Here is a 16,016-nt window from a genome sequence, read left to right as displayed (position 1 = left end):
CGTCCATGTGAAAGGGCCCTAAGGTACATCAAATAAAATATATTTATATTTCAACTGTAAATTAATTATTATAATTTCCATCACCGTAAGACAATTTTCGATGATTGTGATGATGTCACTTTTACGTTATTACCTATAAAAATTAATACAGCTCAAAACTTTATAAATAATATAATATTATTCAAAAGTACTTACTATGTACCTATATTATAATATATGAATGTAATATAATCACAGTACGGTCGGTTATCCACTTATACTACTAAATGATTACATTATTTTACGAATTATTTTATTTATTTTGATTAAAACTGTTATCAAGTACAATAATTATTAATTATTGTTCGATTTAATGCAAATTTGAGCTTGTTATAGCATATAAATACATTTTATATAAATTGTCTATTATTTGTTTATAATATTGTTTTACTGGATAATAAATTATCATATTATTATATTCATAATATTATTTAGTTTTAAGTAAATTTGAGAAATTTGTTGATTATTTTTCTTTTATATTCATAAACTTTCAGTCGGGTAGCTGTAGGTACCTACCTATAAATAATTGAATATTAAGATCCGTTAGTATGGACGGAAAGATGCATGAAGTAATAATGATAGGATATGACCCTACTCAAACCTCTAAGCTTAATAATTAAATAACTTTATTTCATTTTATATTAATATAAGTTGTGAGTAATAAATAATTTTTCATTAAATATAAAAAATGTATTATAAATAATACGAGAAAAATATAATAATATAATAAGACACAGTGAAATATTTAAAAACTTTGAATGACTACGTTTTAAATGTTTAAAACAAAAAAAAATTGATTAAAAAATAGTAGGTACCTACTATACACCTACTTATAAATAATAAAACCATTTCAAATAGAAAAATATGGTGTGAAGACGTATAATTAAGTATAATAAACGTATCAAGTTTTCTCTTCACATCTGCAGAGCAGTCAAAAAAATATTATTAAATCTTCACGACAAACAAATGTAATAGCCTCAACTAGTAACGTACACATTTTCATGAACATTTTTCGTTGAACAATTTAAAACAGTTGAAAATTATGAAAATTATATGATATCTCATATTAATTATTTATCAAAAAAATCCTTTGATATTATAGGTATAGGTATCCATAATATATTTAACTTACATACTTATATTTAAAACTATGTACTTGTATTACCATTTACCCATTTTGATAGTATACTGTTAATTAATATAAAATAGGGAATCCAAAACACAAATACATTTATATCGGTAATAAATGTGGAAATTTTTTTTTATCTATTTTTAAAAAATTTGTATTTTTTCTTCAGTATAAAATATGTTGATTGATTAAACATTTTTTTTTTTACATTTATTGATTTTTCCATTTTTTGTTACACTTAATTGTTTAAGTTATTTCCACAATTCTACACTAACTACTCCTCGAACTACTCTTTATGAATTATGAGTAATTTTTATAAATTTCAAATTACATCGTACCTAGTCAGAACTATTTAATATTGATAAATATGTTTTATTTAACATGTAGGTAAAAGTAGTAGGCTAATTTTTGAGAGGTTTTTTTCAAAGCACCAATGAGTGGTGACGACATTATAGTACTTCGATTCAGAATATAATGGTAAATATGCTAAATTTTATTAAAGAGATACGTATAATTACGTACATTATCTAACCTACATTAAGGTAACGTTATTAAATCAATCAAATAATTATTTAAAAATTATAAAAGCTCCAAAATCAAATATATTATGCATTTCAATCACTGTAAATTAAAAATAATTTATAGTTAATTAGTTTAATTTTTGCATATGGTCTACACAATGTTAAACAAAATTTAACAACTGACTTTCTTGTTTTAGTGGAGCATTAAAATATACATTTTTTATTTTTTATTTATTTTTATATTATATAAACACATTATGATTATTATATCAAGCATAAAAATGTAGCTAATATGTATACTATTAAAATACAAAATAATAATAACTAACATACCTAAAAATAAAAAAATGTTTGATTTAATTTAGTAGATTAGAGATTTGTTAGTTTAATAATGACATAGTTGGTAAAATAATTGTATTCCATTTATTATATAATATTATAACCGTATGATGTAATTATTTTGTCGGAAAACATTTTTAAGCAAATTTAAAGCGTATTAAATTTAAAATTCTCCCGCGGATATTATCTTATAATATAATATAGGTAAGTACCTACATACACCGGTTTGATAAAAAATAAATATATGTGCTTGTAATTATTAATATGTAAAAGGATAATTAATGTAAATTATAAGGAATTCTAAGGTATAGAGTCGTTCAAAGTTCTAGGGCCCACAGTGGTTTTAGGAGGTGCAAAGTTTTCGCAAAGTTTTGCTTTTCGGATACTGTTGCTGGGATTAATAATTTTATCATGGAAGGAGTATTTTGTACTGGGTTAAATTCTACGCATTTTGTAATCTACACAGCTAGACACAGCTCTCAGATTCACGTGTGTGAATACAAAGTTGTATAATATAGTTAATGAGATTTGCACCACAAAAGTGGATAAATTACAATCTTTTTCTTTGATTTCGCGAGTAATGTTTCTTCATAATCCAATTTTATCTCAACTTCGACTAGGCGCATGCGTGAGTACAACAAAATATGATGTGTTTTTATTTAATGCACGATTAAGACTCACCTATAGTAGAGAACACTTGTTATGGCGTGAAGCAATATGTTCACGAGATGATATCCCATAGGTTCCAACTGATGGATCATGTAATTCCATCTGAACGTTAAAACCGTCAAAGGACGATACGATTTATGACTTTGTTCCTGAAAAAAAAAAACGAAAACGTTGAACAGGCACGCGTGACATAAAATTAACGACATTTTTTACCCACCCACCGCATTTAGTGTTCATAAAAATTAAAAAAAATCAATGAAATAATAAAACATTATCATATCAACTATAAGAATACAAACAAAATATGCTTATATAGATATTTATATTTACATCGTGTTTGTATTGATATTATTTACCTTGTGCATAGGCGTGCCCCAAAAATCGTTGTAAAATATGTTCCATACAGGAGTTTGAGGTTTTAGATCTCTGTTGTCTTTTATAGCACTGATGTCATCGAAGACGAAGTCGCAGTAGAGACTGTTGTAGTAGCATGCCAAGCATGTAAAAAATATTATTGACGATACGGCCACCGATGACGCCATCGCGCTGCTTCACTTAGTGATCTGCAAACGTACAACATAAATGTTCAAATAAAAAATTACGACGTTTTGTGGTTTTTATGAGTTATTATATAGGTACATAAAGTTACGGGTGAACACACGCAGGTATAAGCAAATTATGGGTATATAGGTTATAATATATAGTAACTATATTATGGTTTATATATTTTTCATTTCGGTTTACCTAGTATAGGTACCTCATCTAAATAGGCCTATACTTTTTATTGCATTTTTTTTTAATTGTATAGATTCGGCACGTTTTGTTTAATTTCCAAAAACCCACCCATTTAAATTATTGATAATGATACTGACCCACAAAGTAGGTAATAACCTCGGTAATAACCTACAAAAAAAAACCAACTAATAGCGTAATAAAAATTAAATTTTATTGGAGGTTTCGGTTTTCTTAATATTTAGCTACCGCCCTGTCACCTGCAGTACCCCGCTCGGTTTGTATATAAAAAACGTATGACCTTCCTACCTATTATATTACCCAGTTGAATATAAGTTTCGTCTAAAAATATCACTTGCCTATCTATAAAGGGTTAATAGTTGATCGGAGATAAATGTCCATCAGTTGTTCGCATTTAAACATGTTTTACGGTCTTTTAACACAGCTATATTATTTGTTCAACAAAGTACATAAACCCGCTGTTATTGAATACGCCGAGGAATACGCATAATATGTAGGTGTTTTTTAGCAAACGTTATTAGTTATGTTTAGGTACTACATATATGTTATACCTACGAAATACGAATTGATTTTTTTTATCTCATAAACGTTTCGAGTGCACATCGGTCAATGTTAACGTTTTAAATTATGAAAAAAAAAAAAAAAACAATTTCAAGTACTTATTACTAAACCCTGTGCGTAGAATTGTTTAGTTAGTGATTTTTTTTCTAGTTATTTTCTACGAGTACCGAACAAAAGAAAACTTTCGTAAATGTTTGCATATTTTTAACTTAAAGTTTCTCTCTTTTACTACTTTTTTTCACTACTAAATTATTCGTTTTAGGTATTATATACTATAATAATACTGTAGTCTATAGTTAGTCGTACAATTAGTCGTACAAAAATAACATAAAATATGATGCACGAATAAATTGTACGCGAGTTGCCTGCCTATTAATATTACGTCTTATTGGGCTTATAAAAATATATGTTTGTACACTTTGTTGGCAAATGTATAATACCTAATTGAATATTGTCAAACTCGAACTTAATTTGTTAATGGTAAAATAAAATATCCCAATTCGTTTTTATTTCCGTAGATAGGTCAATCATTCTCGTGATCGAGAATATTATTGCAATTATTTTGATTTTAATTTTAATCATTATGCGAATTATGATATACCCGCGTGCTATAAAGATTGTACAGAGAAAATTATATAAAATTAGAACGAAATCAAATAAACATTTCACCGGACGAATATAAATAAATAAATACAATTCGGTTCGTTTGTAAAACACGACGTGTTACGAATGTTAATTATACAACTATAGAATGTCTTTCAGTATCAATACCTAATATACGCGTAAGTAACTATATACTTTTATATACACTCAGCTTTGTTATATACCAAGTTGTTCAGAACGCTGTTTGAAGACATTGACTAAAAATTTAGACAACCCCCCCTGCAAACTATATCATATATAACCTCGTATAAAACGCTAATAACAATAACAAAATATTATAATTTAATAGGATTTAATTTCGAAAATTAAAATGTATTAAAACGCCCGTTCCCAATGTAATTTTGTCCGAAAAAATATGGTCTACGAAAATAATAATGTTCTGTGGAATCGACTAAATTTGATTATTTTTTTTATTTTTTTTTTTTTACCGATAATGTAGGGCAATATTCTACGGGCAGCGTTGAACTCCATTTTCTAAAAAATGTCAAATTGTATAATATAATATGCTCGATAATATGTCTTTAAAAATAAGTAAGTAATACAATTTTAAGCCTTATTTTAAGCTACCATGATATGAAATAAAATAAAAACCAGAGATTAATGCAGCCCGTAGGAAGTCTTGTTCTTTCAGATAAAAAAATTGTTATCAAAATCCGACAACTCTACAAGGCCTGAGAATTTATTTCTTGTGAAGTCATTTTTTTCGATAAAATACAACGCACCAAACCCGAAAAGTATTAGGTATAATTAAGTAGACAACTAAAATATGAAATATAATTTAAAAATGTTATAGAATTGCGGAAGGTATGAAAAACTGGCACCGAGTATACTTAAGTATACATAACTAGGTATCAGGTTTCTACATAACATAATTAGTAAATCGATTTACATGAAGAAATGTATAGGTACCAACTATAAAGCCAGATGTATATCAAAGTATAAAACATAACAAATGACAAGGTATTTTTACCATAAAAGTATCAAACTACTGAAGCGTAATAACTAATGAAAAATCGATTCCTAATCATTCTAAATAATGTACCGAGTAATGTACCAAGGTAAGACAAAAGCCGATTAAATATAACTTTATAATAAACTTCATTCTCATACAATTATTTTTAGTAGTGTAAGTAGTGCCTCTTCAATTTCGATACTATACCTACCTACAACCTAAAAAAAATTGTCAACAATTTGTATTAAAACCATAAAATTAAGATTTACCTACCTACTACCTAGGTAGATAATTCTGATTTCTATTGAAATAAATATTAAATCATAATATGTTTGCAATTTCTGGATAATTTCACTAGGTAGGTATATGAATAAAAATGTATTTTCATTATGATAACGAAAGTAACCAACAAAATTATATTTTAAATAGGTCCCAACCTAAATGTTAACAAGTAAAATAGACGGTAGTATTTTTTTTATTATTTTTTTTATATAAATATAAAAATGTAATAAAGGCTAAAATAAAAATATAACAACAATGACTGAACATTTTGTCAAAAAGGTCCAAAATTAATTTTTAATCTCGTTTTTAATTTAGTTGTAAATTCACAACAAAAATTAATAGACTTAGTGAATTTTTTATTTATTTAGTATTTTTTCAAATCAAATTTATTTTACGTTACAGACTATTAATATCACACCGTAAAAATTACAGACTGAATATAATATTATGCGAGATATTATGTAAAGGCGTAGTTAATGAAGTTATTTTTAACATACAATTTAATTTTAGAAAATCAATTTTTGTTAATAAATCAGATTCGGAATATACGGGTTTTATTTATTTTTTTTTTTTTACAGCAGAGCAACCAAGTTTTCAACTTTAACAATGCAACAAAGTAAAAAAAGGTCAATAAAGTCGACGCTTTGAAAAAGTAAAATTGAGCACAAAACTATACAATGGGTAGTTTATACGATAAAATTCGAGATAAAATGTATTGGTAGGTACCACGTGTGATCCAGATGATATATGACTGAAGCTATTAATTATTATTATTGAATAGAAAATATCTCGATAGGAATATATCAAACAACTATGCCTACATGGTGCAAATCAATTGTACAATTTCTTATTTCTATTCCTTATTATATAAGAGCTAAATGTATAAAATAATTTTTTTTTTTAAATAATTTTTAAATTACAATATTTTTTATTTGTTTTTATAGTCGTGTTACGCAGACAAGCAGTAAAAGTAGAAAAATGATTTATTAATTTTTCGCTGTGAACTGATTCGACCTATTATAGTAGTGCATACCTACCTATATCTAAGATTGGTATTTTCAGAATATTGTTTATCGAATTTTAATTAGGAATCAATATTTGGAGAGGAGAATTATTTTCCTCCTTATTTTAATTGAATTCAATACCACAAATATATACCTATTATAATATTATAAGAATTGTCTGAATTGCGGATTCCACGTTTCCTGCTGCAGTTGTGTAAAATATACGTATTATTGAACTCTCTCATTTGGCGAACAACAACGATCGAGAAGGTAAAAAACTACCTACTATTTTCGGGAATTATCGCCAGACCATATTTTTTTTTCAATGGCTAAGTAAATACGACGTTTATTATTGAATTAATTATAATATTGCAACGTTGTCCTCGCCGATAATGGATAAAGTCGACATGATACAGACAATCAACCATACTTAGTTCAAAATAATAAAATTGTACCTACAATTTTTAATATATTCCTTATTCTAAGAGCTAAATGTTCGGGCAAATTTTTTTTAAATTATTTTTTAAAGGAAGTACCTATTATTTATTATTTTTTTAGTCGAGTTACGTAGACATGCATGGTAGGAAAAAAATGGGTTCATTTTTAACTGTACACTAATTTTACCTACACACCTAATATTATAGTAGTTTACAAAATTGTATAAAAATCTCGATAAAAATAGTATTTTTCATTGAATTATATTCAGAAATTATTCTGCACCAATATTTGTAGAGGAGAATTATTAATAAAAATATACCTACACGTCATATTTTAATTGGTTTCGATCTCGGAATTTTTGGTGAAATTATGAGAATTGGCTGAATTGCGAATTCCACGCTTCCTGCTGCAGCTGTGTAAATACATCATTGAACTCTCTCATTTGGCGAACAAAAGCGATCGAATCGAGGAAAAAAACGACTATTTTCGAAAACTCGTTGGAAAACTACCGCCAGATCATCCGAGTTTGCATTTTTTTTTCAAATATTAAGTAAATAGATATTATGTTTATTATTGAAATAATTATAATATTACAGAGTTGTCCACGCCGATAATGGGTAGGTGTATAGACGATATTATACAGTCAATCAACAACTATACTCAATACAATTGTACTCACAATTTATTTTTTAATAATTTTTAAAATACGAAGCATTAGGTAGGTATTTATTATTATTTTAGTCGAGTTACGCAGACATGCATGATTGGAAAAAAATGAGTTCATTTTTCATTATACCTACACTAATTTGACCTACCTAAAAAAAAAAAAATAATATGTAAATACACAAGGAAAAACATCATTGAACTCTCTCATTTGGCGAACAACGACGATCGAAACGAGGAAAAAACGACTATTTTCAAGAACTACCGCCAGATCATCCTAGTTTGCATTTATTTATTTTTCAAAAAACAAGTAAATATTATGTTTATTATTGAAATAATTATAATATTACCTCGAATATTACAGAGTTGTCCACGCCGATAATGGGTAGATATCATATAGTCAGTATTATACAGTCAATCATCGATACTATACTCGGTACAAAACAATAAAATTATAGACGCAATTTATTTTTTAATAATTTTTAAAAGATGAAGCAAGGTATTTATTATTTTTTTTTATTTTTTAAGTCGAGTTACGCAGATGTGCATGATAAGAAAAAAAATGAGTTAATTTTTCACTATACATTAATTTGACCTACCTAAAAAAAAAATAATAATATGTAAATACACGAGTAAATACATCATTGAACTCTCTCATTTAGCGAACAATCCACGCCGATGATGGATATAGTCGATATATTTATACAGTCACTCAACTTACTATACTTAGAGCAAAACAATAAAATTGTACAATTTATTATTTATATTCCTTATCGTAAGAGCTAAATGTAGGTAGGTATAATGGACCAATTTTATTTTTAATAATTTTTAAAAGACAGTAATTTTTATTTTCTTAGTCGAGTTACGCAGTAATGCACGATGGGTAAAAAAATAGTTAATTTTTCACTATAGGTCGCTATAGGTACAATAATTTGACCAGCTACTACTATCCGAGTTCAATTTTTTTTTCAAATATTTAGTTAATATTATGTTTATTATGAAATTAATTAAAATATTACAGAGTTGTCCACACCGATAATGGCTATTATTATTAATGGCAGTCATGAAGTACCTACTAATTAATAAGTCTGAGAATTTAAGTCTAACGATCGCGTTTCAGGTAGGACTAGACGAAACGCGTCGCGGTAAATTCACATCAAATGTATTAAATTTAAAACAACTTAGCTCGGGCACTTCTAGGAAAATACCAAAATAGTATTATTTCATGGATACGATATTATTGTAAATGCGCGCAAAACCGAATCTGCAAATCGTTCTCAAATTAGGTACCCAAGCCCGACACGATTTATTGTCGATTGAAGTATAATCTCGTATAATTTATTATAATCCGTCACGGGTGCAATTTTTTTTTCTGTAGGTACCCCCACCAGACAGATTTTACTCATTTTTCAGTCACAAAATTCTACGCAGATCCTAAACGTTTCGCGTGGGATTTCTTCCCGGAGACTACGCACTGCCCACGTACGGAAAATGTATTAGAATAATAATAACAAATTGGCATAATATTCCATCCGGTGACGAGACATTTTAACGTTTTACGGTAACAAACCGCGGTATCGGAACGGTTAAAACCAAGAAGGTGACAACGACTCAATATGTCGTAGAACTTAAGTGAGCACTGAGCTGGCCAACTCATATCGGCTAAACTAATTATAGTGTCGGGAAACAGGGATGCTCCGGATATCCTGTCGTAGCTGAGGTCAATAGTTTCCTGCCTACCGACGTCCTAGGGCCCAAAATTTGCGCGACTTCTGGCGCGCGCAACCACAACATTATTATTATTACGATTTCCGCGCAAGACGAACATTTCGACGAGACCAAAACCCGTTATTATATTATTATTATGGCTAAACGTTATTTGTTTATTTACTTGAATTTTATAATATTAATACGCGTCGCGTGTTTTTGTAATATTGTTATAGAGGGCTAAAAATATAATACGTTTTGATAAATAAAATATAAACGACATCGTCACGAAACCACTCGGGACGGGTACCTAGGTCGGTACGAAACCACAACATCGTTATGCCCACCTACCTACCTAAAATTTTTTTTCGACAAGACGATGGCGAACGGTAAAAGGCGGGTGGGGGGACGACCCGGTATGCGATGTGTACCACTCACCGTAAACGATATTGTTATTCTCCGCAGCCGACCGGTTCAAACCTCGGTTCAAACGTTCCGTCAGACCATGTCCACCGAGACGACGGGTCCGGTTGTCCGCGGCCGTCGTCACTCGTCACTCGTCGCGCGCGCTTGGGCGAACGGGTCCCGGCGAATTGTCACGTTACCGGAGACGAGCAAAATTACCGCGGCGAGTCGATCGACGATTACCGTTAATACCGTTACAACGTCGTCGTCGTTGTCGCTCCGTCTTCGGCGGCTGTCGTTACGCGTCCGCGGCGGCGGCGGCGATAATAATCGTTACGGTCGTCCGTGGTCGTTGTCGCCGTCCACGGTGACGACGACGACATAATATCGTCGTTCCGATTTTAATAATTAATTAATAATATCTGTTATTTCCGTGTCGTGTAATCGCGAGTACCGGACCGGACCGGACGACGAAACGGAACAAAGTCGTGTGTGGCGTCGTGTGGGCGCGTTGCACCGTCGTCGGAGCGATGTCGTCGGCGTTATCACGGGGACGAGACTGCGGTCGCGGTAACGACGCGCTCCGGCTCGGGACGCATGATTGTGCCCGACCCGAATGTGGTGGGGTTCGTGCTAGGACTATCGCCGCCGCCGCCGCTGCCCGCGCTGCTGCCTCGCTGGTCGTTGCCACGGCAAGGCGGCGGCGGCGGCGGCGCCGCGCCCGCCTCGTGAGCGCTGTCGGCGGCGGTCGTATATATATATATATATTGTAAATGTATTTTTTCTCGTTTCGTTTTCGTTGTTTTTCCGCAACCCATCGACCGCGCCGCCGCCGCACGACCCGCGCCGACGGTCGCCGACGGTCGCCGAACGCCGCGCGACCCCGCCGTCACCGTCGTCTTCGCGGCGTACCGTTTTCACTCGCGTCCCCCTCCTCCCCCCCCCCCATGGCACATCATCGCTCGCGACCCGCTCGCCGCCCGCCAGCCGTGGCACGACCGTAATCATAATAATATATTATTATTATTATTATAATATAATATTATTATTTTAATATTTACCACCGACCATAACAACGGCGACGATTGTAATAATAATAATAGTATCACTGTCGTAGGCACACGATTTGAGATATTATTTTATAACAATATAAAGGTCGCGGCGAAAAAATATTATGTCAGTCATCCGAAAATACGTTCGACCGATATTATTATTTACCATCAGCAACCGCTAATGGCCTCGAGATTTACAACATTTAGGAATAAAAATGCATTATTTAAAAAAAAAAAAATATTATAGAAAAACCGTTCAGTTTACTTTCAGTATAAATAATATAGGTAGGTACGTATACAAAAATTCTGAACGGACTTAAAAATCATACCATTGTAAATGGTGATAACAACGGCGATGATGGCTGTAGGTATTGTAATAATAGTAATATTATTATTGTCGTAGGCACATGATTTGAGATATTATTATTATTGACATATTTTAATAATATAAAGGTAGGTACTGTCTCGCGGTGAAAATGTATTATGTCAGTCATCTGAAAAAAATACGTCCGACCAGAGACATATTATTATTATTATTATTATTATTATTATTATTATTATTATTATTTATACCATTAGGCTGCCGATCGCAGACGACCACATAATATCATTACGGCCTCGGAATTCACCATACATCAGAATAAAAATGTATATTATTTTTAAAATTAATAGTATAAAAAAAAAACTGTTCAGTTGGTTTTCGTTCATATAATTATTTACAACATTGTAGGCGCGCACGATTTAAGATATTATTATTAAACTATAGGTATTAAAAATATGTCAGTCATCCGAAAATACGTCCGACCAGAGACATGTTATTATTATTATTTACCATTAGCCATTAGGCTGCCGCATATAAACAACCGCATAATATGGTCTCCGTTATTAGGACGGGGCCTCGGAATTTACAACAATTAGGAATAAAAATGCATTATTTTGAAAAAGTAATAATATAGATAAACTGTTTAGTTTACTTTCAATATAAATAATATAGGTACGTACTGTTTCGTAACTTAATACAAAAATATCTGAACGGATTAAAAAATTATACCATTGTAGTTTTGTTTGTGAAAACTCATGAGTCGGGAAGGCATTGCAGGCTATCGGCGTGTACCTACCCAAATGATGGATGAGTGAAAAAAAATTAAACTTTCATGCGGTCGAGTGCGACAAAAATTTATAAATTGTAATTATTAATTTGCTTTATATAGCTGACTCGATTTATGAGGGGATGTGGGGAGGTCAACCACCTACAGGGGGAGGGTGCTGAATATATTATAGAGGCAACATAATATTATCCTATCTTGACTTTTGTCTCAAAATATACTAACATCAGGACATGCTCAGGATCATTTATGCTGTAGACCTACAACTGTGAACAATGTTATTATTTAAAAAGAAACAAAGTTCACGATATTAAAAATACAATCGACCAAGATTATAGTTTTAAAATTTAAAAATAATATTTAAATAATTCGTCTTTGTCAAAGTTACGTCTGTTGTTATTTGTATTTAATTATATATACCTACATAGGTATTAGGTATTCTATTGGTTCACTACCTACATTTATTGTTATAACTATCAAAATCATTAAGTATGGGAGGTACGAGGTACCTACGTAATATCTTTATTGGTATTTTGTATTTTGCGACAGATAATATATTATTGACCACGACGATCCAAAAAAATTTAGTATCAAAATATAAAAAAAAATAAAATAATAATAATAATAATGATATACCAAAAACAATCTATTCCGCAGCACGATTGCCAAAAAAACAATTATGAACTATCAAAAAATTAAGTTAACTAAGAAGGGAATTTAATGCAAAACCGCGCTTTCATAATATAATTTATAAGACGTATATTATGTGTGGGTATTACTAGGAGTTATGTAAAATGACCGAACTTAGTTCCATAATCTTCTTATTAAACGAGGTAAAGGCAGAACAAAGGAATTCACAGCTTTGATTACCTATTAGGTACATTAGATAGAGTTCAACTTACTTATCTTGTATACCTATTATATTAAAATCGATTTTTTATGCGATTGTCTTTCGGACGAGAATAATATTGTGTTCAGTACAATATTATTAAGTCGAGTTAAAATGGCTATGCTATATTATATTGTTATATAACTCGAGATAGGAATGTGAAATGATTGAAACAAAAGTTGTAATTCAGATATTATTAGAAACAGTTCATATATAATATATTATACTATAAATCTATAATTTTCAATCAATTTTTATAATTATCGTGTTCTGCATAGTTTTAGTATTATTAATTATTATTTTATTAATAAAAGAATAGTAAGCGAGAAGAAATCTTAACAAACTAGAAAATGTACCAATCAAAAATGTAAAATATCACAATATGTTTATCTTTGATACTTTGATCAGTAAATACATTTTCTGCTTACTGAGGCTAAACTCTGTTATTTATTATATTTCTATATATTTCGTAAAAATATGCAAATTTAAGTATTAATATAGGCATATTATGCTTAAAATTGTAAATCCTTTCCCTGATCATAAGACGTGATTGTAGACGTATTCAAAACTATCTTTAAAGATAATTATTTAAACATTTTATTACGCGCGTTTTGAGATTTCGAGTAAAACTTTATTAATTACAAATTTATATAAAACATAATATTGAACTTCTTACGTACTTATATAATAGTATATTACATCATATCGTATATTTTTCTTAGGTATTCTTCGACCTTGTCAGACCAATACAACTGACGTTTCGTTATCATCGTATAAAAGTCATCGTTTAAAGTAAGTGTAAATAGTACCTACTATAATTTATAGTATAAGCTAGTAAAGTTAAACATATGTAGGTACTTAGAAAAGTTATCGTTAGGAATTATTTTACGTAATATTAAATTCTTCATACCAGGGCAGGAAAAATTTTGATTTCAATTTCAATTTCACACATCTATAATTGTTTTTTTCTGATTTAAATTTAAAATAATATATTATAATGTATTGATTTTATAAGATTATATGATTTTTATGTGGTTGCGCAATATCGTTCTAATTGTATTATGATTTTTAATAAGATTTAGAACATAATTATTCTATTTTTTTCGATTCAAATATCGATTTTACATTTTGTACTGTTTTAATTTTGATTTTTAACTGCGATAGAAACCTGTCATCGTTCGCGTGACTGCGCATTGTAGGAACATGCTACATGCCTATCTTAGAAAACGGAATATTAGTTTGGCATTTATTATTACCTACGTCCTACATAATATTATGAATTTTAAATTAAATTAACTTTTTTTAATTTAAAAACAAATTGTATATTGTAAACAATACAAAACGATTATTATTTCGGTATAAATTATCGATTTAAATCTTTTTCCATTTTAAAAATATAGATTTCGAATATCGTCAAATACAATATTTGATTTTGATAGTATAATACTTTTGATTTCTCAGTTGGTTTCAAGCCCTGCTTCATGATATACTTCAGCTATAGTAGCATTCAACTACAAATTGAATGCATCATAATATAATTATAAACAAACAATGCGTATAATTTACCACAATGTCCGTTCCGTAATAATTGTTAATAGGTACTCGTATTATGGCATTTTTCGTTTACTATATTGCATAAGTGCATTGCTTTACACTGTACTGCGTCTATCTGATGTCCATTAATTGTGCACTTGTGCATTCTCGGTGCAAATTTAATATGATAGTATGTATATAATATTATGACTGACATACTGTTTATGCAAAAAATATAAAGCGATCATTATTTTGGTATAATTTATCGATCTGAATCTTTTTCCTTTTTTAAAATATAGATTTCGAATATCATAAAATACAATATTTGATTATGATATTTAACACTTTTGATTTCTCAGATGTTTTCAAGACCTGATTTATATATATTCAACTACACATGAAATGCGCGTCATATTATAATAATATACAAACATTGCGTATAATATACAACAGTACAGAGGTGGGCATTAACTTGTTAAAAAGGTAATTTTTTTAAACTTTTTTTGACTTAACTAGTAAATTATTTTTGTTTTTAACTTTTTAAATTATTCAGTTAAAATTGTTATTGTTGCATCTTAACTTTTTATAGTTAATTATTGTCGTGCAGTTATGCGTAATCAATTAGGCGATACTGATTCATTGACCCTTTTTCAATTTTGGTAATTTATTTTAAAATTTTATTTTATGATAATCTAATTTTTTACACAGTATTAAACATCTTGGTAAACGTTTGTGTGTAACAAAATACTAGTGCAGTTTATGGCTTAAAAATATTATAACTTGAAAAATAATTAATTTTTTTTTAACTGAGTTAAATTTACTTTATTTTCTACCTCAACTTTAAATTTATCTACTTACTTAATTTTTTTTTGTTAACTTTTAACTTAACTGAATACAATTTAATTGAATTAACTTAACTTGCCACAGTTAATTATTTTCATTAACTTGCCCACTTTCGCCACAATGTCTATTCAGTTATCATTTTTAATACTCGTATTATTGCGATATTTTTCGTTTATTTATAAGTATACTTACATTGCTTTGCACTGTACTGCATTTACCTGATGTCCATTAATTGTGCACTTGTGCGTGCTCGGTGCAAATTTAATATGATAATATATATATATATATATATATTGACGCACTGTTTATATGCGCAGTTCAATTTCCACGTGTCAAGGAACATTTTGCCGCCCGGAGGCAGATTTTAAAACGCCACCCCTCCTACGGCAAGTAATTCTACCTCCAGCAGTTATGCCCATCAAAACAAAATTAATTTCTTCCTTCAGATCCGTTTTCCGAAACGGAACC

General features: G+C 29.9%; 1 protein-coding gene across 1 annotated transcript in view; it reads right to left on the bottom strand.

The window, feature by feature from the left end:
- Positions 1–10,768, bottom strand: part of LOC100164732 (protein O-mannosyl-transferase TMTC3) — a 63,459-nt gene extending 52,691 nt beyond the window's left edge. Inside the window, exons 1-3 of the mRNA XM_001947305.5 lie at positions 10,159–10,768; positions 3,054–3,260; positions 2,710–2,846 (exon numbers count right to left, since the gene is read on the bottom strand). Coding sequence (XP_001947340.2) covers positions 2,710–2,846; positions 3,054–3,239 — 323 coding nt within the window. The 5' untranslated portion in view covers positions 3,240–3,260; positions 10,159–10,768. The remainder of the gene's footprint in view (positions 1–2,709; positions 2,847–3,053; positions 3,261–10,158) is intronic.
- Between the last annotated feature and the right edge of the window lie 5,248 nt (positions 10,769–16,016).

Source organism: Acyrthosiphon pisum, chromosome A2 (genome assembly GCF_005508785.2).
Source record: "Acyrthosiphon pisum isolate AL4f chromosome A2, pea_aphid_22Mar2018_4r6ur, whole genome shotgun sequence".
In the NCBI taxonomy this organism is placed as follows: domain Eukaryota; kingdom Metazoa; phylum Arthropoda; class Insecta; order Hemiptera; family Aphididae; genus Acyrthosiphon; species Acyrthosiphon pisum.
This window is presented reverse-complemented; position numbering and strand designations above follow the sequence as displayed.